Source organism: Rhinopithecus roxellana, chromosome 6, assembly GCF_007565055.1.
Source record: "Rhinopithecus roxellana isolate Shanxi Qingling chromosome 6, ASM756505v1, whole genome shotgun sequence".
NCBI classification, from domain to species: Eukaryota; Metazoa; Chordata; class Mammalia; order Primates; family Cercopithecidae; genus Rhinopithecus; species Rhinopithecus roxellana.
Genome location: NC_044554.1, coordinates 154,410,308 through 154,432,017, shown reverse-complemented (window position 1 = coordinate 154,432,017; position 21,710 = coordinate 154,410,308). Strand labels below are relative to the sequence as shown.

General features: G+C 36.6%; 1 protein-coding gene across 4 annotated transcripts in view; it reads left to right on the top strand.

Annotated features, from left to right (window-relative positions):
- Positions 1–21,710, top strand: part of BBS9 (Bardet-Biedl syndrome 9) — a 617,615-nt gene that overhangs the window by 257,059 nt on the left and 338,846 nt on the right. For all 4 annotated transcript variants that reach the window (XM_030932359.1, XM_030932358.1, XM_030932357.1 and 1 more), the window contains 2 exons: positions 4,826–4,966; positions 14,388–14,483. In XM_030932359.1, coding sequence (XP_030788219.1) covers positions 4,826–4,966; positions 14,388–14,483 — 237 coding nt within the window. The remainder of the gene's footprint in view (positions 1–4,825; positions 4,967–14,387; positions 14,484–21,710) is intronic.

Here is a 21,710-nt window from a genome sequence, read left to right as displayed (position 1 = left end):
TCCACAGAGACTTATTATTAGTTGTTTCAGAGTCATGAGAAAGAATGAAATTAGGAGTAAGAATAGAATGTCTTTTTTGAAAAATATTAAAGGTGTCATTGACAGCTTATTTCTGCAAGTCATTGGTTATTTAGCTGCTTGCTCTGTTATTTTACTCAAAAGAAAGAGTTTTAAAAAAGGGTATTTGTCACTGAATTCTAAATTGTGTTTTTCTACATGCCCCTAGAGATTCACCTCTCTGTGATAAGAATGGTGTGTGTGTTTGCTCTGTGGGCCTATTCCTTGTCTTGTTTAGAATTTGTAGGGGAATGTTATCAAAGGTCTGATGCCTTCTAACTTGCTTGGATCAGTGTTGTTACTTTGTTTTCCCCAAATATTTCGCTTGACTCTCCTATAATTCTGATCATAATATGAGCTTAATTAAGTTTGTTCCTTAGGTTCTACTTGTAGGTTTTGAGCTTTTTGAGGGCAGGGGTCAAGCACTCATCTTTGAATTGCATACTAACAGTGTACATAGCAGGCACTACAAGTATCTCTGATTATTTTTCCTCTTAGATATAGACTTAATGTGGTAGTTTATCTTTACAAGTTATTTTAAGATACATTTTAGATAGCAATATTAATTAGTAATAATTAAATAAATATAATGAAATGACTTAAAGATAGTGGCAATATTTACTCATGCAGTTTGGGTGATGCTTACAACCTGAGTTGCATAGCATATGTCATCTTGATATCTGGAAGATATATATATATATATATATATATTTATATGATACATGTTTTAATAGAAGTAAATGATTAGCTTAATAACACAAAGTATACTTGTCAAATTAGACTTTGTGTCACTAACAAATAACCTGATAATAATGAATATTTACATTTTAATTAGCTAGATTGCATGTAATTTTTAAGATTTTGGACTGAATTTTGTAAAATATCATATTATTATTTAAATGATTAGTTTTAAGTTTAAAAAATCAGTTAAGGTTATTGTTCAAATAAATTTATTCCTTCTTACTGTAAATTCAGCCCAAACTATGAGGAAAAAACCCTACAATTTATAGAAATTGCAGTGTTTCAATATAAAGTGAAAGCTGGTTTTAATAATCTCTTTGATATATTTTAAAATTATAATTAAGCTTTAGGGAGTGGAGTTGAAATATTCAACGGCACCTAGTAGGCAAGAAAATAATATGTTGCCACTTAGATCTTACTTACACACAAGGCTTCATATTTCAAAGACTGATCCATTTTATTGTCTCGATCTGTCGGGCTGTATTGCAGATAAGCAGTTCTGCTTTTATATGTGGAAAAAGAGAGGCAAACGAGGTTTTATGTCGTCCCATAAGGGTTAGTCTCCATTATTTCTGCATTAAAGTTACATGATGTGGGCAGTGTAAAACATGACTGCAGATGAAGCACAGTACGTAGCCAGACATAACAGGAAGGAATCAAGGAAGTTCTGGCTACCAGACATTGCTACTGCTTTGGGGTTCCTTGTTTTCGATATGAAATTACTCTAGCAGGCCCCTGGAAAGAGTTCTAAAGGCATTATATAGATGTGTAATATATAGGTATAGTTATTTTATTCATATATACATATTTTTTCTGTGTTCTTTTTTCTTTTATTTCTTCAAAGCACATTTTGGCTTCCAATTTGACAGTAATACTGGGATTTTGGGGTGTGCCAGATGTAATTAGAAGTTTCTTCCTGGAAATAAAATGTTCTGTTAGAGCTGGTTTTGATGAGAATATTCTCTCTGAGTGTTAAATAATTTTGTGATTAATTGCACCATAGTAGTTACGACTATCCATTTCCTCTAGTAGGTTAGGAAGGGAAGTGTTTGAAGGAGAGGTGATTATATCTGGTAAAAAGAACTGCAGAACAGTCAGTCTGATAAATGACTAGGCCAATATTGGAGTAAAATAAATGACAAAAGTTTCTTTTCTCTCAACGTAACACTCAGAGAATTCAATAAGCCAGATATGGAGACTACTTTGCCAACTATAGAGAGAAAATATTGCTGATGGTAGGCAAAGTTAGGAACAATTAGTCTCTTTCAACTAAATTGAAAGCTGTTCTAAAGCAACTGTGAAAAGTCTCTAAATACATGTAGTTCTTTTCCTTATTACAAACACATACACCCACACATGCCTCTATTAGTCTTTGGCTTCAGGTTCTTAGACACAATTACAGCCTGAAGAGTAATTGGTAGCCAAATTTACACTTCAGGTTTCCTAAGAAGGTGTAAATCCCAGTAGAAATGTGCCTCTGATAAACCCCATGTCTAAAAACTAGAAATTGTATTGTAAAATCCTTGGATTTTAATTTGATAGTAAGTGTTATAAAATAGTAACTTTCTAATTTTTCTTCTAAGGGATGGTTTCCATAGACTAGTTTCTTTTTTTTAAAGGGCTTCATAACTCTTTTTTTCTCCCTAATGGTAAAACTTTTCAAGCTGCCATCATTTAAAAAATAACCATAATCATTTTATTAAGTATGAGTGTCATCATTTTTCAAAGTAATGTTTTCCAAATGTCCTATGAAACAGGCTTATAACTCCTGCAGAGAAAAGATATTCTGGAGGGGTTCTACAAATCTTGGCAACTGCAAACCATTGCCCTAGTGTGTGATATTGTCATTAACTGACCTAACTGAACTGTAAATTGAGTTATAATGTATTTTCCTTCTTGGGTTTATTAGTGCTTACAATCCATTTGTTTCGATTTCTGAAAACATATACACTACCAGTTTCTTTAGCTCTGGGTTCATGGAGATTTAGGGTAATAATCTTCAAATATATAGGCTCAGTCACTTACAGGCAGTGTTGTTGATTATGTTTAATTTTTTTTTAAACTGTGAATTCAGTCAGTACCTGGTCCAAGTAAAGTAGTGGCTACAGTTTTAGCAGTATAGTTTTAGAGGAACATTCACAGCCAAATTCTGGTTTGAACAATTAGCTCAGAATTTGGTTGAAAGTATATGGAAGATAGTTTCTTTTTGTGCATATACAGAAGTGTCAGAAAAGGAGGCATTTGTTTTTGTTTTACTAGTCATTAAAAATAAAGGAGATGGAAACAAGTTTAAGTTTCCTTGTTCTTTCCAGACTGTGTCTATTAATTGATACAATCTGAAATTTTCTCTACAGTTTACTTATTGTAGAGGAAACATACTCAGTGGGTGTGTTTCCATCATTTGAGGATATATAGAATATATGGAAATTTCCTTGAAGTTGGAGAAAGTAGTTCTTTGTAATTTTTTTGTGGTGATATTGATAGTTGTGCTCTGTGCAGTATCTTAGATCATGTTACCATAATATTTTGAGTCAACACATCTCATCATTGTAAAGTACAAATACACATGCCTCTAAAAACCTCACAGAATGTCATGAAATAATACCCTGGGACTTTTCTTAAGAGACACTAGTTATAGTTTGCATCTAAGATTCCAGGAGAAGTGAATTTAACATCTGTTGGTTATGAGCAAAAAATGAGCTACGTAAAAACTTGATGGATAATAGATTATATTGAAGAGAATGACAAATATGCTCCACATGCTCTGAAAAAGTATTTAATTGACCTCATATATCAATATGCTTGCCATTGTTGGTGATTTCTCACTATCCTAGTGAATAAGTAGTACTGAAAAGTATACTCTCAGCTTGAATGTGGAGTAAGACATACAATTCTGATTGACTTTAGCCAAATATATTGGTAATTCCAGGGATCCTGCTTTGGGATCATGTCTCCAAACTAACTGCTTCTGGTTTTGCTATTTTTAAGCAGCTCCCTGACTCCTCTATAAAGAAATAAAGGAATTAATGTGTGGATTCATCAAGCAGAGTTAGAACATTTTGAGTGTTCAGTTTTTCTACAGTACTATGGCACGACGTAGGCTTCTATATATTATCTTTCATCTTAACCAGTCAAAAACAAAGTTCTAGAAAAAAAGGAGAGAAAACTAGGATTTTAATATTGCTTTTCTAGATTTATAAGTAGAGAGCCTAATTTGCTTTGGTTTCAATTTCATTTTCTGTAAAAATACTGAAAATGATTTTGTAAAGCTTTATACAAATTTTAATATGAAACTCTTCATTGCAATATATTCAGTTACCTATTTCAGTATGCATGTATGAGTATTAAAATCACTTGAAAACTGAATGGCTATGTAAGCCTTCCAAAGTGTCACTTAAAGTGATATGTAAAGTTAAAAGGCTTGAGAAAAGTATAATTCATATAAAGGTAATATTCTACATACTAATGTGTAAAATGGACATGGACTTCAATGGAACTTCAGAAGAGCAAATCCTGCTTTCCTGTTCATAATTTCAATCTTCATCAAGTAAAAAAAGCTAAAGATATTAAAATGTTTTTGATAGAGAAATTTTTAGATATGGTAATATAGAGTCTTAAAGATATGATGGAAACTTCATATTCTTTGCTCATGTTTGCTGATAGCCTTGGATTAGGGCTAGAGCTCTGAAGGTCTTAAAGACTTAGTTTGGTAATTGAATGTAAGTCACTATAATGTTATATATAATATCCAAATGTGATGATTTAAAAAATACGATACTGCTATTAAAGACAGATCTCATGTCTATGGTTCTTTTAAAATTTTATTTTTGACTTGTACCTTTTGAAAATACTAATGAAATATGAATCATGATAATGATTTACAGTTATTTCAGCTTTGTTAAACAAAATAAGCAGGCAGCAAACAAACCAAGATATGTTGCTGCTCAACCTATTAGTAGTACAATTTTTTTTTTTTGCCAAATTGTTTGTCAAGTCTATGAATCTACATATCTCTCTTTCATTTCAGGCATCCCTCGAGTTATCCAATGTAAATTTAGACTTCCCCTAAAGTTAATTTGCCTACCAGGTCAGCCTTCAAAAACTGCAAGCCACAAAATTACTATTGATACCAACAAATCTCCAGTCAGTCTTCTTAGTCTCTTCCCAGGTAAGACTTTTGAAATAACATGCCTGCAGCATCAAAAATGCTAAGAATTTAGAATGGAATCCTTCATCAGCAGATAATGAGGGGGTAATTATCAGATAATTGTTAAGTAAGAGTATAAAAATGCCTCAAGGATTTTTCCCTCCTTTGCCTGTTCAAAGGTGAATAGCTTATATCAACAAGGTAATAAGGTGTTCCTTTTAAGTTTGATTAAAATTATCGTAATAATTATTTTGCTACAGTATTCAGAAATAAAAACATCAAGTGTTTCTCTTTAGACTGTGATTTTTTTTTTTTTTTTTTTGGCTTGGAATGTAAATATTTACTATTCATCTTTGTGGTAGGTTTTTTGGGTATATCTGTCTTCTAAGTGTATAAATATTTATTATTTATCTTCATTGTGGGCTTTTGTATACATACCTTTGAAAGTATATTCTTATGTCTCTGAAAAGTAATCTCGTAAGTAGATGCTTTTTGTACTCTTTTATTCTGCTGTCTACAGAAGCTAGAGGGTGTTCATCCTGTGCCTATGGTTGTTTAGAAGGGTTTCATATTTAATGCTTCAATATCTCAGTGAACTTTTGGGGTAATCTGTGATGGTATGACTTTCTCCAAGTGTCAGTTTTTCTTTCTGAGTGGCTTAGAAATGAAAGAAGCTTTTATTGGATAAAACATCCTTAGTAACCAAGGTTTTTAGTGTGTCATGTCATTAACTTTCTTGGTGGTGGGGTAGAATTGAAGAATAAAATCTTGAAATTAAATCAGCCCTTTTAAATCCTTCATTAAAAATCAGCACTGTTGGCTATGAGATGCATCTTTACCTTTGCATTAGTGGATAAGATTTAGGATACAAACAATACTTTTCACAAGGTTTAGAAATTTATGGTAAGTCAACTTCTGTGTTATTAACTACTTAAAGTGCTTAAAATTTATTTTTTATTAATTTGCAATATTTCAAAAATTTTATTTATATGAAACTCTGAAAAATCTCCAAAATTAAATGTTCTATTACAATTATTCTATTCTTAAGTGTGAATTGAGTTTGGAGATATATATGTGTATATTGTTAGCAAAATATTTTTTACTTTTTGGGTTCTTTCTCCCATCTCTTCTCTTCTTTTACCTCCTTGTTTTTTAGTCAATTTTCTTATAACAAACTTGGATTATGAAAAAGGCAGACTCACTACCTTTTGTAACATCTTGCATAAACTTATTAGTTTCTTGGATCTCCTATACTACCTTAGGAACATAGTTGGAAATTATATGTTGAACACCAAATTTATTGGTGGCTTTGAAAAACGTTTAAGCACCTGACTTCTGAGGAAGGGTTGATCTTTACTATAGATAAATGGAACCCAATTAGAATTGAATAAAAACACATGCCTTTGAGCAGAAAGATAATATCCATAAGATACGAATTGGATAGTGTGTACTAAAGAAAGCTAAGATGACTTATCCATTTTCCTCCTGATTTTGGGCTCAATTGTTTTGATGTCATTATGCTCATCAGCATGTATTTGCTTCTTACTTCAGGAATGGGACACCATGACAAATTTTTAAACATTTCTTCTGGGATTCAATATATATGATATTAGAGTGGTTTTTAAAAAATTCCCGGATTTGTATTCATGTTAAACATGCTAGATGGAATCATGTGCTTGTTTAAAATAAGACTTAAAGTTGCCATTGCAAATCTTCTGTGTCTATTTTTTTTTAACTGAAAGAAGCAAAATTAATGAGCTTTATAGAGACGAGATAAAACAACTTTTACTCTACATGTCTTCCCATTTGATTATTCCAGTTCTCTTTCTGTAAACAAGTATAGTATATTTAAAATAGCTTTAATTTTTTTATTACAAAAGAAATGTGAAATTTAGAAAATGTGGATAACCAAAAGGAAAAGTGAATGTTACTATTAATTCTACTATCCAGCAATACCTTTTTCTGTTTCATTACATTTTTCTAATCTTTAAATACATATTTTTTTCTAAGCACTTATCCCCAAAAAGAATTTCACTTGTCATACTGTTTCGAGACATGTTTTTACACCATTAGATATTTTTGTTATATGATTTTAATGATTGCATAGTATTCTATCATAAATCCATACTATAAAATCATTTGACCAGCATTATTCTTTTAGATATTTATGTTGTTTTTAGTTTATTGATATTGTAAATACACCTGTGATGAACATTGCTGTAACAATACTTCTTTAAATTTATTGTAGTTTATTTGATGAATATTTAAAAGTGGAATTGCTGGGTCAGTCAGAGAATCAGAGTGTTTTTACAGCTTCTGAAATATAGTGTGAAATTGACTTCCTGAAGGAATACCAGTTAATCCTAACAACAGTTAGTGCCCCAAACCTTATCAATAGAGAATATTATAATAAAAACCTTTTAATATGCTTAATAGTTATATAAAAACATTTATCTGCATATATAAAAAGCTATGTGGGGTGCTTCTGGCACTCCAGAAAAGTGAATTAAGCAATAAAGACTTTTTTTTTTTTTTTTTTTTTTTTTGAGACAGGGTCTTATTCTGTCACTCAGGTTGGAGTGCGGTGGCACAATCATGGCCTACTGCAGCCTTTACTTCCTGGGCTCAAGGGCTCAAGCGATCCTCCCACCTTAGCCTCCAGAGTAGCTGAGACTGCAGGCATGTACCACCATGCCTAGCTAATTAAAAAATATTATTTTGTAGAGATAGGGTCCCACTATGTTGCCCAGGCTAGTTTTGAACTCCTAGGCTCAAGCGGTCTTCTCATCTTGGGCTCCTAAAATGTTGGGATTACAGGTGTGAGCTACCGTGCCTGGCCGAGACATGTCTTCATCTCATATAAAGAGAAATCCAGATGTGGGCAGTGGATGCTGTGGCAGTAGTCTGTGGCTGTTTTCAAATACCTAGCATTTTTTCTTTCTTTGTCATCTGCCATCTTTGGTGTGTTGACTTGTTCCACGGCAGTAAGATATTTGCTTCAGCTTCAGGCACCATATCTTACTACAAGGTAGGAGGTAGGGAAGAAATAGCTAGATAGTAACGATGATAACTTTTATCAGAAAAGGATGTTTTCAAAAGATTCCCTGGGAAATTTATACTTAGGTCTCAATAGCCATAATTTTGTCACATGGCTTCCTCTAGCAGTACAAGAGACCGAGAACTAAATGGGCTAGAGAAAAGGGGGTTGGGAACACATGTTAAATGACCTGACCATCAGCGTGTGTCACAATACCAGTAGTTTTACACAAAAATTTTACTTAAATGTAAGAACAGATAAAATGTCATTTGATAATAGTCTTTTTTGTTGCTCAAGTATGTTTCTACATTTGCTTGTCAATACATTTATATTTTAATGGTTATGTAATACTCCATTGTTTGGAGGTGTCATGTACATACAGGTTTTCTGTACTTCTCTATTTCTCTTAGGAGAAATTCTTTGGAGACAAATGCTTGAGTTAATGGGTATGCATATTTGAAAACTTTATTCAAATACCAGCTGCCTTTTAGAAAAATTGTATCGTGTTATACTCCTAGCATCAAGGTTCGTGCCCATGATAGTAGCTGGATTCATTAAATCTTTTTAAATTTTTGACATTATTAGGTAAAAAATGACATTTCATTCTTAACTTGCATTTCTAAATTACTTGTTAGTGTATGTTTAATTTTTCTTAACCACTTCCATTTCTTCTTTTAATTCCTTCTTTTAAGGTTTATATTTTTTAGGTAGTAAAATTTCTTAATTGTTTTCTTCATGGTTTCAGGTTTTCATGTTATGCCTAGAATGATCTCTATTCTAAGATTATAAAATATTTACCTATTTTTTCTGGTACATTTTTATATGTTCTTTTATTCTCAAACACAGCTTCAGTGCGTATTTTTGTGCTTTTAAAAAAGCGTAAATTGAAGTATAAATTTTGTACCATAAATTACACATTTGAAGTGTATAATTTTGAAAAGTGTTGATTTCTGTATTTATCTGTGCAACCATCTCAATGGTTAAGATGCTGCACATATCCATCACTGCCAAAAGTTTCCTTTTGCCTATTAGTAATTCCTTATCCTGCATCCCGAGCAACCACTGATCTGCTTTCTGTTACTAGAGATTAATTTGCATTTTCTAGAATTTTATAAAATGGAGCTATATAGTCTGTGTTCTTTTTCATCTGTCTTCTTTCACTCCTTTATTTGATATGTGATTTGCAAATAATTTCTCCCAGTCTGTGTCATGTATTTTCATTTTCTTAACAGAATCTTTGGAAAAGCAGAAGTTCTTAATCTTGATAAACCCCCGTTTATCAATTTCTTAATGGATCATAAATTTACTGTTACATCTAAGAAATCTTTCCTAATCCAAGGTTACAAAGTTCCTCTCTCTTTCTCTCTCTCTCTCTTTTTTTTTTTTTTTTTTTTGTTTTGTTTTTTTTTTTGGTAGAAGTTTTCTGGTTTTAAACCTTACATTTAAGTCCCTTCCCCATTTTGTGCTGATATTTGTGTGTGATGTGAGGGATGGATGAAATTAATGTTTTTGCATCTGGGTGTCTAATTGTTACAGCACTATTTTTCAAAGACTATCCTTTTCCACTGAATTGCCTTTTCAACTTGGTTGAAAATCATCTGACCACATTTATGTGGGTGTATTTCTGTTTTCTTAATTTTGTTCCATTGATATCTTTGTCTGTTGCTATACACCAATAACATTGTGTTTTGATGACTGTAAATTTATGATAAGTATTGAAGTCAGGTAGTGCAATTTCTCCAACTTTATTCTTCTCAATGTTCTTTTGGATATTTTAGGTCCTTTTCATTTTCATATGAATCTTAGAATCACCTTGTAAATTGAACAAAACTGGCTGTTGAGATTTTGACTGGGATTGGGATTATATTGATTCCGTAGATCAATTTGGAGAGAACTGATATCTTAACAGTATTGAACATGGTATAATATTCTCTCTGTATTCTAGTTTCTTAAGATGAAAGTGCAGACCATCATTCATTTATTTAGGGCCTATTTTGTTTTTCTCTGTGAGGGTTGGTAATTTTTCATGTACAGGTTTTATAAATCTTTTGTGAGATATATCCCTATTTCATGTATTTTTATGCTATTGTATTTTATTTCGATTTCATATTGTTCTTTGCTAATACAGAGAAGTACAATTTATTTTCTTTTCTTTTGAGATGGAGTCTCACTCTGTTGTCCAGACTGGAGTGCAGTGGTATGATCTCATCTTACTGCAACCTTCGCCTCCCGGGTTCAAGCAATTCTCCTGTCTCAGCCTCCCAAGTAGTTGGGACTACAGGCACACGCCACCATGCCTGGCTAATTTTTGTATTTTTAGTAGAGATGGGGTTTCACCACATTGGTCAGGGTGGTCTCAAACTCCTGACCTCAGGTGATCCACCCGCCTTTGCCTCCCAGAGTGTTGGGATTACAGGCGTGAGCTACTGCGCTTGGCCTACAATTGATTTTCTTGTATCAATCTTGTATCATGCAACATTGTTAAACCACTTGCGGGATCTATTAGCATTTTTGTAGATTTAATCAGTCAGATTTTCTACATTGATGATCATGTTATGTGCAAATGAAAACAGTTTTATTTCTTCCTTTCCAATCTGGATTATTTGTTTTTGCTTGATTTTTGCCTTGGCTAGAACTTCTAGCATAATGTTGAATAGAAATGTTGAGAACAGACATTGTCTTTCACCATTAAGTATATTTTAGCTATAAGTATTTTTTAGATTTTTTTTTTTTTTTTTGCCAGGTTGAGGAAGTTGCCTTCTATTCCTAGGTTGCTGAGACTGTAATCAGGAATGGATATTGGATTTTTTTCAAGATTACTTCTACATCAGCTGAGACATTCTTATCATTTTCTTCTTTATTTGGTTAAATATGGTGGATTACGTTGATTAATTTTTGATGTTAGCCCAACCTGCATTCTTGACATAAATTATAGATGGTCGTGATATATTATCTTTTCACTATATTTTTAGGTTTAATTTGCCAAACTGTATTTTAGTATTTTTGTATCTATGTTCATGAGGGAAATTGGTCTGTAATTTAGTTTTTTTCTACAGTTATGTGAATAATTTTTACTCCATCACACCACACTTTATGTTTTGATGTCATGAGTTTCTTATATCTGGATATTTATACTTCTCTCCAGATTTGGAAGGTTTTCTCTTATCGTTTCGCTTGATACTGTTCCTTAAATCTTGCAGCCTTTCGTCTTTTCTTTCATTTTTTTCCTCATCTCACTATATTTTCTAATAATCTGACTTTGAGTTCACAGATTTTTTCTTCTGCTGAATCAGTTCTATTTTTGATGTTCTTTGTGGTATTCCCCCCCCGCTTCCTGTCTTCCTCCCCCTGCCATCCTCTCCCCCTTCCTCCTCCCCCTCCCCCCTTTTCTCCCCTCCCATTTTCCTCCCCCTCCTCTCCCCTCCCGTCCCCTCTCAGGGTCTTGCTGTGTCATCCAGGCTGGAGTTCAGTGGCATGATCATGGCCCACTGCAGCCTTGACATCCTGGGCTCAAGCAATCCTCTGATCGCAGTCTCCCAAGACTGGGACTATAGGTGCATGCCATCACATCTGGCTACTTTTTTTATTTTTTGTAGAGACAAGGTTTCACTTTGTTACATAGGCTGATCTGGAACTCCTGAGCTCAGGTGATGTGCCTGCCTAGGCCTCCCAAAGTGCTAGGATTATTGGTGTGAGCCACTGTGCCCAGCTGTTTTCATTTCATTCATTGTATTTTTTCAGCTCCAAAACTTGTTATTTTTCTGAGTTTTGTTTCTGTTTTTTGTTTTATTTTGTTTTCTGGTTTGTTGAGCTTCCTGAAAACAGTTATTTTGAATTCTTTGTTAACCTGTAGATGTCCATGTCTTTGGGGTCAGCTACTGGGAAATCATTGTGTTCTTTTGGTAGGGATATGTCCCCTTTGTTTTTCATTGGTGGATCAGTCTCCTCTTTCCAACTTTGTGTGCCGATTTTGGTGTGGAAAGACCTTCTATGGGAGGGTCAAGGGTGCTGGCAGTATGAGATGTAGAGGTTCTGGCCCTGGTAAGGGCATAACAACATAAACTGTGTGCAGCTCTCTTAGCTGTGGTTGGTGTTGATAAAGATTGTAGGTATCCTTAGTTGCCAACTCTGTGAGTGTTCTCAGCAATAGTGAGGGCTGTTGGGATTTTTAATGGCAGTGTATGCTAGGGTACTCCCAATCTCTTTTTCTCCCACCAGGGAAATCATAGCCAAGGGGATCTCTCTTGGCACTCTGTCTGGCTTGTGGGCCAGTTTCCAGTGCCTGATGAGTGGCACCTATGGAGATGCCATGGAGCTAAGTCCTGAAGCATGGGTATGTGTAAAGGGACTTTGGTTCTGGGATTTGGGTGATAATGGCACCAGTACCTGGGGCACAGGAACCCCATTGCTGTGTTGGTGATGATATGTGAGGCATTAGTGTTTATGAAACAGCTGGGGAGCCCGAGATGGGAGCATGGATGTGTGCAGAGTTACTCTGGCTCTGAGGTATAGGATGGGGTCTTGTCCTCTATGGCAGGTGATGTAATGACTGAACCACAGGAATATGCAGAGAGACCTTAGCTGTAGGACCTTGGGTGTGAGCTGGCTCACTATGGTGGTAGCTCTGGTATCTGAGACATGGATGGGCATAGTGCAGCCACAGAGCCAGTCTCTGAAGTATGCACATTCATGAAGTGACTGTGGCCTGGGGATTAGGGGAATGTGCAAGGTTTGGAGAGGTGGTGATTTTGGTCCTAGGGTGGTACAACAGTAACTACTTCTTGAGCAAGAGAATATAGAGCCATGCCTTCCTCTCTGGGGTACCCTGGTGGAAATGGCTGTTGGTTACCTCAGTGGCAAAAGATGCTGGTGTCTTCTGTGGAGCAGGCTGCTGGGAACCATGGAAGTTCCCACTCCACGGCGGTCACCAATAGCCTGTTGCCTTTATTCTTTGTCACTAGCCATCTGCAGGCATTTTAGGTATGACAATATAACCAGTCATTTGTTCTGTTTTGCTTCAGCTTCTTAAATGGGCCCTTGAGCTCTCACAGGGCTATTTTGGTTATTGAATAGCTATCTTTCTCTCTATATATTTTTATTGCTGGGGATGAAGACTGGTATCCCTACTTTACCATCTTGGTGACATCCTTTACCCCTGTGATGATGTTTAATATTGCTTTCCTCTTTTTTTTTCTTTTTTTTTGAGATGGAGTCTCACTCTGTGGCCCAGGCTGGAGTGCAGTGGCGCGATCTTGGCTCCCTGCAACCTCTGCCTTCCGGGTTCAAGCAATTCTCCTGCCTCAGCCTCCTGGGTAGCTGGGACTATAGGCGCGTGCCACCGCACCCAAGTAATATTTTGTATTTTTAGTAGAGACGGGGTTTCACTGTGTTAGCCAGGATGGTCTCGATCTCCTTACCTCGTGATCTGCCCACCTCAGCCTCTCAAAGTGCTAGGATTACAAACGTGAGCCACCACTCCTGTCCTAATATTTCTTTTGTCTGTCACATTGTCTGTAAATTGGTAAGTTGGATCTACAGCTAGCAGAGTCAAGATTGATTATTTTGGCCAGAGTTCTTCATGGATGGTAGTATAGACTTTCAGCAGACAGAGGGCACATAATATTTGTTTGTCTTTTTTTGTATGTGATGGTAACAGCCATTGATACTCAATGCTGAGATCCATTACTTCCCTACAGGCTGAAAAATAGATACTCTATTTCTTTCACACTTTCTTCATTTTTTTAGCTGGAATATTTCTACAGAGAGAACCTTTCCTTTTGTAGCTGTTATATGGTGCAGTTTGAGTAGGGTTTTCAGGGTAAATGCTTGGTTCTTTCCCTTTATTACTAATTTTTAAAATATTTTAAATAAGCAGAGCTTAAAATAAATAGCATTGATTATGTAGGATCATCCAATAGTGACCATTGTTTTTATTTTGTTTTTAAGTCTCTGTATGAACTCATGCCTTTAAACATATTTGATGTGTTTTACTCCAGTGCAATTATTATTTTCTTTGATACCCTAATATTTTTATCTCTGGCCAGTAGTAATCTCTTTAAGCTGACTTTCAAGTCCTTTTCATAAAACCCTACCGGTTCAGTAATAGCTTCCTTGCTATCTGGTGTGAAAAGATATTCTAGGTTCGTCTTGCGTGTGTTCTGTCTCATATCTGGAATCAACCATTAGAATAAATGAAATTAAATGATTCCAGACTTTGTGTAAGGCAGAAACTTCATTGTTTGGAAGCTACTATGGAAATCAAGGTTAATATATTATAGTTCATACGTGGAGTTTATACATGACCAGTGACATCAAAAACACACATCATTCAACTAAGGTTCCTATTTCAAATGTGTTAATTTTGCCTTCTGGTTACATAAAGTGATTTCTCTCTTTTCTTTGTAGGTTTTGCCAGTCAATCAGATGATGATCAGGTGAATGTAATGGGTTTTCACTTCTTAGGAGGTGCCCGAGTTACTCTTCTTGCTTCTAAAACTTCTCGTAAGTAAAACCAGATTATTATTGCTTTTTAAATTTTTTTCTAAGGATACCACATCACAGAGCATACTCACATCAATGATTCCTGCAAAGGGTGATGTTCATTTAGATTTCAGTAACTAAAAGCCATGATATTAAGTAGATAGGATGTGAAAGTTATGAAGTTAGCATTGTGTTTTATTAGAGAACACTGATGTTGCCCAAGATTACCTTACCATGATCTAAATTTCACCAAAAATCAGATATCTAACTGATATATTCACTTTGTCTGAGTGTATATAATTTTTATCTTGGAGCTAAGGAGAGTCTAACTGAGGAATTTAAAGAAATGAAAAATATCTTTAAGATAGGTATATGGTGAACTAGGTTTGGGAACTCCTAGAACTTGGAATTTTTTTGTTTCCATATATTCTTGTTTATTCCTTTTGGACATTGGCAAAGATGACAGTGAAAGTGGATAACTTTTGCTGAGTGTAATTTCAACAGGCAGAAAGGTATATAGTCAAGTTTGAATTTAAATATGCCCTATTGATTTGGTTACTTTATGTATGTGAGAATAATAGTTGAAACTAGTCAATGTAAAACTAGCTCTTGACATATGTAGTATATTGAAGCTACTGAACTTACTGAGTTATACACACCTTCATGGAAATAAAGTAAGATATTAAGAAGGGAAGTATTTAACAAATTTGTACTGAGGGAAAAAAGTACACACACACACACACACACACACACACCCATACCCCCTTGAAATAGTCTGGCTCAGGACATTCCCATTAAAAAAAAAAAAAATCTCTAGTTTTTCTGGTGAGCTTTCACTTACTACCCATGCACTTGCAGTTGTAGTTGGTTATTACTTTTCTAATAGTAAGAGTACAATAAAGCCATCTGTTTTTGAAAAAGAAAAGTATTAGCAGGAGGAACAGACATCCCATTTAGGAACTATAACTATGTTTTTATGGCTAAAATCACAATAGTTTCTGGAATATGTCAATTGGTGACTGGTAAAATAGACTCAGATACTGTTGAAGACTCTAGAGTAGGTCACAGAAATAAAAAACAACTCTGAGAAGAAAGAGAAGATTCTTTATTTTCGTGATTTTCCTGATTGGTCATGATTGCAGTATTCTTGACATTGACATCATTTTTTAAAAAACAAATCATTTTATTTTGATAAGAAGACTTAACATGAGATCTATCCACCTAGTAAAATTTCAAATGTGTACTTGAATATTGCTAACTGTAAGTACATAGCACTGTTTTTCTTTGATTAGCTTTAATCTCCAGTTAGATGGTAGAACCATTTTGGTGCATTTCTCTTAGTTTAACAATTCTCCTTAAACTAAAAAAATTATGCCAACATTTCTTTGTGAAATTTTACATATTTTTTTGGCTGCAGTTGATGGTGCTGTATAATGAATCTGCAATTGAGACCATTAAAAAAGGCAAAAATTTGTGCAAATGAAGATATTTATATCCTAATGTGTTTTATTTGTAACTTTCGATATAAAGTAACAAGTAGAATACTGATGTTGCCCGTGATTACCTTACTGCTATCTAAATTTTACCAAAAATCAAGTATATAGCTGATTTATTCTCTTTATCTGAATGTATGGCAATTCCCTGACTTAGCCATAGTGTAGGTAGACAAAATCAAATAGTGGAATAGGGCAGGACCTTTTAAACAAGGAGCCAAATGAACTGTGTAAATTGAAACCTGAATAATAGTCGTTACAATTCTGTGATGGTTTTTGGCTGCAGTAACACACAGAATCCTACCTAGGAGATGCCTGTGGTGATGGAGAAAGATAGGTATAAGGAGAGTGTACTTTTCTGGAGTTGAGGCAGATGTTAGCACTCCTACTGCTTTATCAGAGTGTTCATTCCTAAGAAAGGAATGAAGTAATTTGTACCCAATCTGTGTTGACATTTTTCATTTTTTGAAAGGTACCTACTATTAAGCAATCTGTTTTACAGAAAAATCCTACAAATGGAAAGAACCTAGTATTTCTTCCATAGTAACCAGTCAAATGATTCGTAAGTCACATAGAATTGTCCTTGGCTCTTGGATAGTATTTTCTGTGGGTTCTGCATATTCATCTCTTTTTAGAACTTGCTTGGTAAGCAGCCAAGGCTTCGTGTATGCTATATGGCAATTTTCATTCATTTTTCTGATTCAGTATAGACCAGTCAAAGCAAACAAGAGAAAAGTAAGGTGTAGCTCATTGTTTCAGACACCAAACCAGATTGCTGGGGAACTGAGTAGGCCTGTATTTTTACAAAGCAGAATAGTAGCTGGGTGTAGCGGCTCATCCCTGTAATCCCAACACTTTGGGAAGCCAAGGTGGGAGGATGACTTAAGCATAGCAGTTTGAGACCAGCCTGGGCAACATAGTGAGACCTAGTCACTACTTTACTATGCAGCCATAAAAAAGGATGAGTTCATGTCCTTTGTAGGGACATGGATGCAGCAGGAAGCCATCATTCTCAGCAAACTATCACAAGAACAGAAAACCAAACACCTCATGTTCTCACTCATAGGTGGGAATTGAACAATGAGATCACATGGACACAGGAAGGGGATCATCACACACTGGGTCCTATTGTGGGGAGGGGAGGGGGAAAGGATAGCATTAGGAGATATACCCAATGTAAATGATGAGTTAATGGGTGCAGCACACCAACATGGCACATGTATACATATGTAACAAACCTGCACATTATGCACATGTACCCTAGAACTTAAAGTATAACAAAAAAAAAAAAAAAAAAAAAAAGAGGGGGCGGAGCAAGATGGCCGAATAGGAACAGCTCCAGTCTCCAACTCCCAGCGCGAACGACACAGAAGACCGGTGATTTCTGCATTTTCAACTGAGGTACTGGGGTCATCTCACTAGGGAGTGCCGGACAATCGGTGCTGGTCAGCTGCTGCAGCCTGACCAGCGAGAGCTGAAGCAGGGCGAGGCATCGCCTCACCTGGAAGTGCAAGGGGGAAGGGGATCCGTTTTCCTAGTCAGGGGAACTGAGACATACAACACCTGGAAAATCGGGTAACTCCCACCCCAATACTGCGCTTTAAGCAAACAGGCACACCAGGAGAATATATCCCACACCTGGCCGAGAGGGTCCCACGCCCACGGAGCCTCCCTCACTGCTAACACAGCAGTCTGCAGGGATCTATACACAAGGCAGCAGTGAGGCTGGGGGAGGGGCGCCCACCATTGCTGAGGCTTAAGTAGGTAAACAAAGCCGCTGGGAAGCTCGAACTGGGTGGAGCTCACAGCAGCTCAAGGAAGCCTGCCTGTCTCTGTAGACTCCACCTCTGGGGACAGCGCACAGCTGAAGACCAACAGGGGAAGCAGTGGGGGCCGGTGCAGACGGGAACGACTCTGTCTGACAGCTTTGGGGAGAGCCGTGGATCTCCCAGCGCAGAGGTTGAGATCTGAGAACGGACAGACTGCCTGCTCAGGTGGGTCCCTGACCCCTGAGTAGCCTAGCTGGGAGACATCCCCCACTAGGGGCAGTCTGACACCCCACACCTCACAGGGTGGAGTACACCCCTGAGAGGAAACTTCCAAAGGAAGAATCAGACAGGTACACTCGCTGTTCAGCAATATTCTATCTTCGGCAACCTCTGCTGCTGACACCCAGGCAAACAGGGTCTGGAGTGGACCTCAAGCAATCTCCAACAGACCAACAGACAGTCCTTCTGACTGTCAGAAGGAAAACTATCAAACAGGAAGGACACCTATACCAAAACCCCATCAGTACGTCACCATCATCAAAGACCACAGACAGATAAAACCACAAAGATGGGGAAGAAGCAGGGCAGAAAAGCTGGAAATTCAAAAAATAAGAGCGCATCTCCCCCTGCAAAGGAGCGCAGCCCATCGCCAGCAACGGATCAAAGCTGGTCAGAGAATGACTTTGACGAGATGAGAGAAGAAGGCTTCAGTCCATCAAACTTCTCAGAGCTAAAGGAGGAATTACGTACCCAGCGCAAAGAAACTAAAAATCTTGAAAAAAGAGTGGAAGAATTGACAGCTAGACTCATTAATGCAGAGAAGATCATAAACGAAATGACAGAGATGAAAACCATGGCACGAGAAATACGTGACAGATGCACAAGCTTCAGTAACTGACTTGATCAACTGGAAGAAAGAGTATCAGCGATTGAAGATCAAATGAATGAAATGAAGCGAGAAGAGAAACCAAAAGAAAAAAGAAGAAAAAGAAATGAACAAAGCCTGCAAGAAGTATGGGATTATGTAAAAAGACCAAATCTACGTCTGATTGGGGTGCCTGAAAGTGAGGGCGAAAATGGAACCAAGTTGGAAAACACTCTTCAGGATATCATCCAGGAGAACTTCCCCAACCTAGTAGGGCAGGACAACATTCCAATTCAGGAAATACAGAGAACGCCACAAAGATACTCCTCCAGAAGAGCAACTCCAAGACACATAATTTCCAGATTCACCAAAGTTGAAATGAAGGAAAAAATCTTAAGGGCAGCCAGAAAGAAATGTCGGGTTACCCACAAAGGGAAGCCCATCAGACTAACAGCAGATCTCTCGGCAGAAACTCTACAAGCCAAAGGAGAGTGGGGGCCAATATTCAACGTTGTTAAAGAAAAGAATTTTCAACCCAGAATTTCATATCCAGCCAAACTAAGTTTCCTAAGTGAAGGAGAAATAAAATCCTTTACAGATAAGCAAATGCTTAGAGATTTGGTCACCACCAGGCCTGCCTTAGAAGAGACCCTGAAGGAAGCCCTAAACATGGAAAGGAACAACCGGTACCAGCCATTGGAAAAACATGCCAAAATGTGAAGACCATCGAGGCTAGGAAGAAACTGCATCAACTAATGAGCAAAATAACCAGTTAATATCATAATGGCAGGATCAAGTTCACACATAACAATATTAACCTTAAATGTTAATGGACTAAATGCTCCAATTAACAGACACAGACTGGCAAACTGGATAAAGAGTCAAGACCCATCAGTCTGCTGTATTCAGGAGACCCATCTCCCATGCAGAGACATACATAGGCTCAAAATAAAGGGATGGAGGAAGATCTACCAAGCAAATGGAGAACAAAAAACAGCAGGGGTTGCAATCCTAGTCTCTGATAAAACAGACTTTAAACCATCAAAGATCAAAAGAGACAAAGAAGGCCATTACATAATGGTAAAGGGATCAATTCAACAGGAAGAGCTAACTCTCCTAAATATATATGCACCCAATACAGGAGCACCCAAATTCATAAAGTAAGTCCTTAGAGACTTACAAAGAGACTTAGACTCCCATACAATAATAATGGGAGACTTCAACACTCCACTGTCAACATTAGACACATCAACGAGACAGAAAGTTAACAAGGATATCCAGGAATTGAACTCATCTCTGCACCAAGCGGACCTAATAGACATCTATAGAACTCTCCACCCCAAATCAACAGAATATACATTCTTCTCAGCACCACATTGCACTTATTCCAAAATTGACCACATAATTGGAAGTAAAGCACTCCTCAGCAAATGTAAAAGAACAGAAATTATAACAAACTGTCTCTCAGACCACAGTGCAATCAAACTAGAACTCAGGACTAAGACACTCAATCAAAACCGCTCAACTACATGGAAACTGAACAACCTGCTCCTGAATGACTACTGGGTACATAACAAAATGAAGGCAGAAATAAAGATGTTCTTTGAAACCAATGAGAACAAAGATACAACATACCAGAATCTCTGGGACACATTTAAAGCAGTGTGTAGAGGGAAATTTATAGCACTAAACACCCACAAGAGAAAGCAGGAAAGATCTAAAATTGACACTCTAACATCACAATTAAAAGAACTAGAGAGGCAAGAGCAAACACATTGAAAAGCTAGCAGAAGGCAAGAAATAACTAAGATCAGAGTAGAACTGAAGGAGATAGAGACACAAAAAACCCTCCAAAAAATCAATGAATCCAGGAGTTGGTTTTTTGAAAAGATCAACAAAATTGACAGACCGCTAGCAAGGCTAATAAAGAAGAAAAGAGAGAGGAATCAAATAGACGCAATAAAAAATGATAAAGGGGATATCACCACTGACCCCACAGAAATACAAACAACCATCAGAGAATACTATAAACGCCTCTACGCAAATCAACTAGAAAATCTAGAAGAAATGGATAATTTCCTGGACACTTACACTCTCCCAAGGCTAAACCAGGAAGAAGTTGAATCCCTGAATAGACCAATAGCAGGCTCTGAAATTGAGGCAACAATTAATAGCCTACCCACCAAAAAAAGTCCAGGACCAGATGGATTCACAGCTGAATTCTACCAGAGGTACAAGGAGGAGCTGGTACCATTCCTTCTGAAACTATTCCAATCAATAGAAAAAGAGGGAATCCTCCCTAACTCATTTTATGAGGCCAACATCATCCTGATACCAAAGCCTGGCAGAGACACAACAAAAAAAGAATTTTAGACCAATATCCCTGATGAACATCGATGCAAAAATTCTCAATAAAATACTGGAAAACCGGATTCAGCAGCACATCAAAAAGCGTATCCACCATGATCAAGTGGGCTTCATCCCTGGGATGCAAGGCTGTTTCAACATTCGCAAATCAATAAATATAATCCAGCATATAAACAGAACCAAAGACAAGAATCACATGATTATCTCAATAGATGCAGAAAAGGCTTTTGACAAAATTCAACAGCCCTTCATGCTAAAAACGCTCAATAAATTCGGTATTGATGGAACGTACGTCAAAATAATAAGAGCTATTTATGACAAACCCACAGCTAATATCATACTGAATGGGCAAAAACTGGAAAAATTCCCTCTGAAAACTGGCACAAGACAGGGATGCCCTCTCTCACCACTCCTATTCAACATAGTGTTGGAAGTTCTGGCTAGGGCAATCAGGCAAGAGAAAGAAATCAAGGGTATCCAGTTAGGAAAAGAAGAAGTCAAATTGTCCCTGTTTGCAGATGACATGATTGTATATTTAGAAAACCCCATCGTCTCAGCCCAAAGTCTCCTTAAGGTGATAAGCAACTTCAGCAAAGTCTCAGGATACAAAATTAATGTGCAAAAATCACAAGCATTCTTATACACCAGTAACAGACAAGCAGAGAGCCAAATCAGGAATGAACTTCCATTCACAATTGCTTCAAAGAGAATAGAATACCTAGGAATCCAGCTTACAAGGGATGTAAAGGACCTC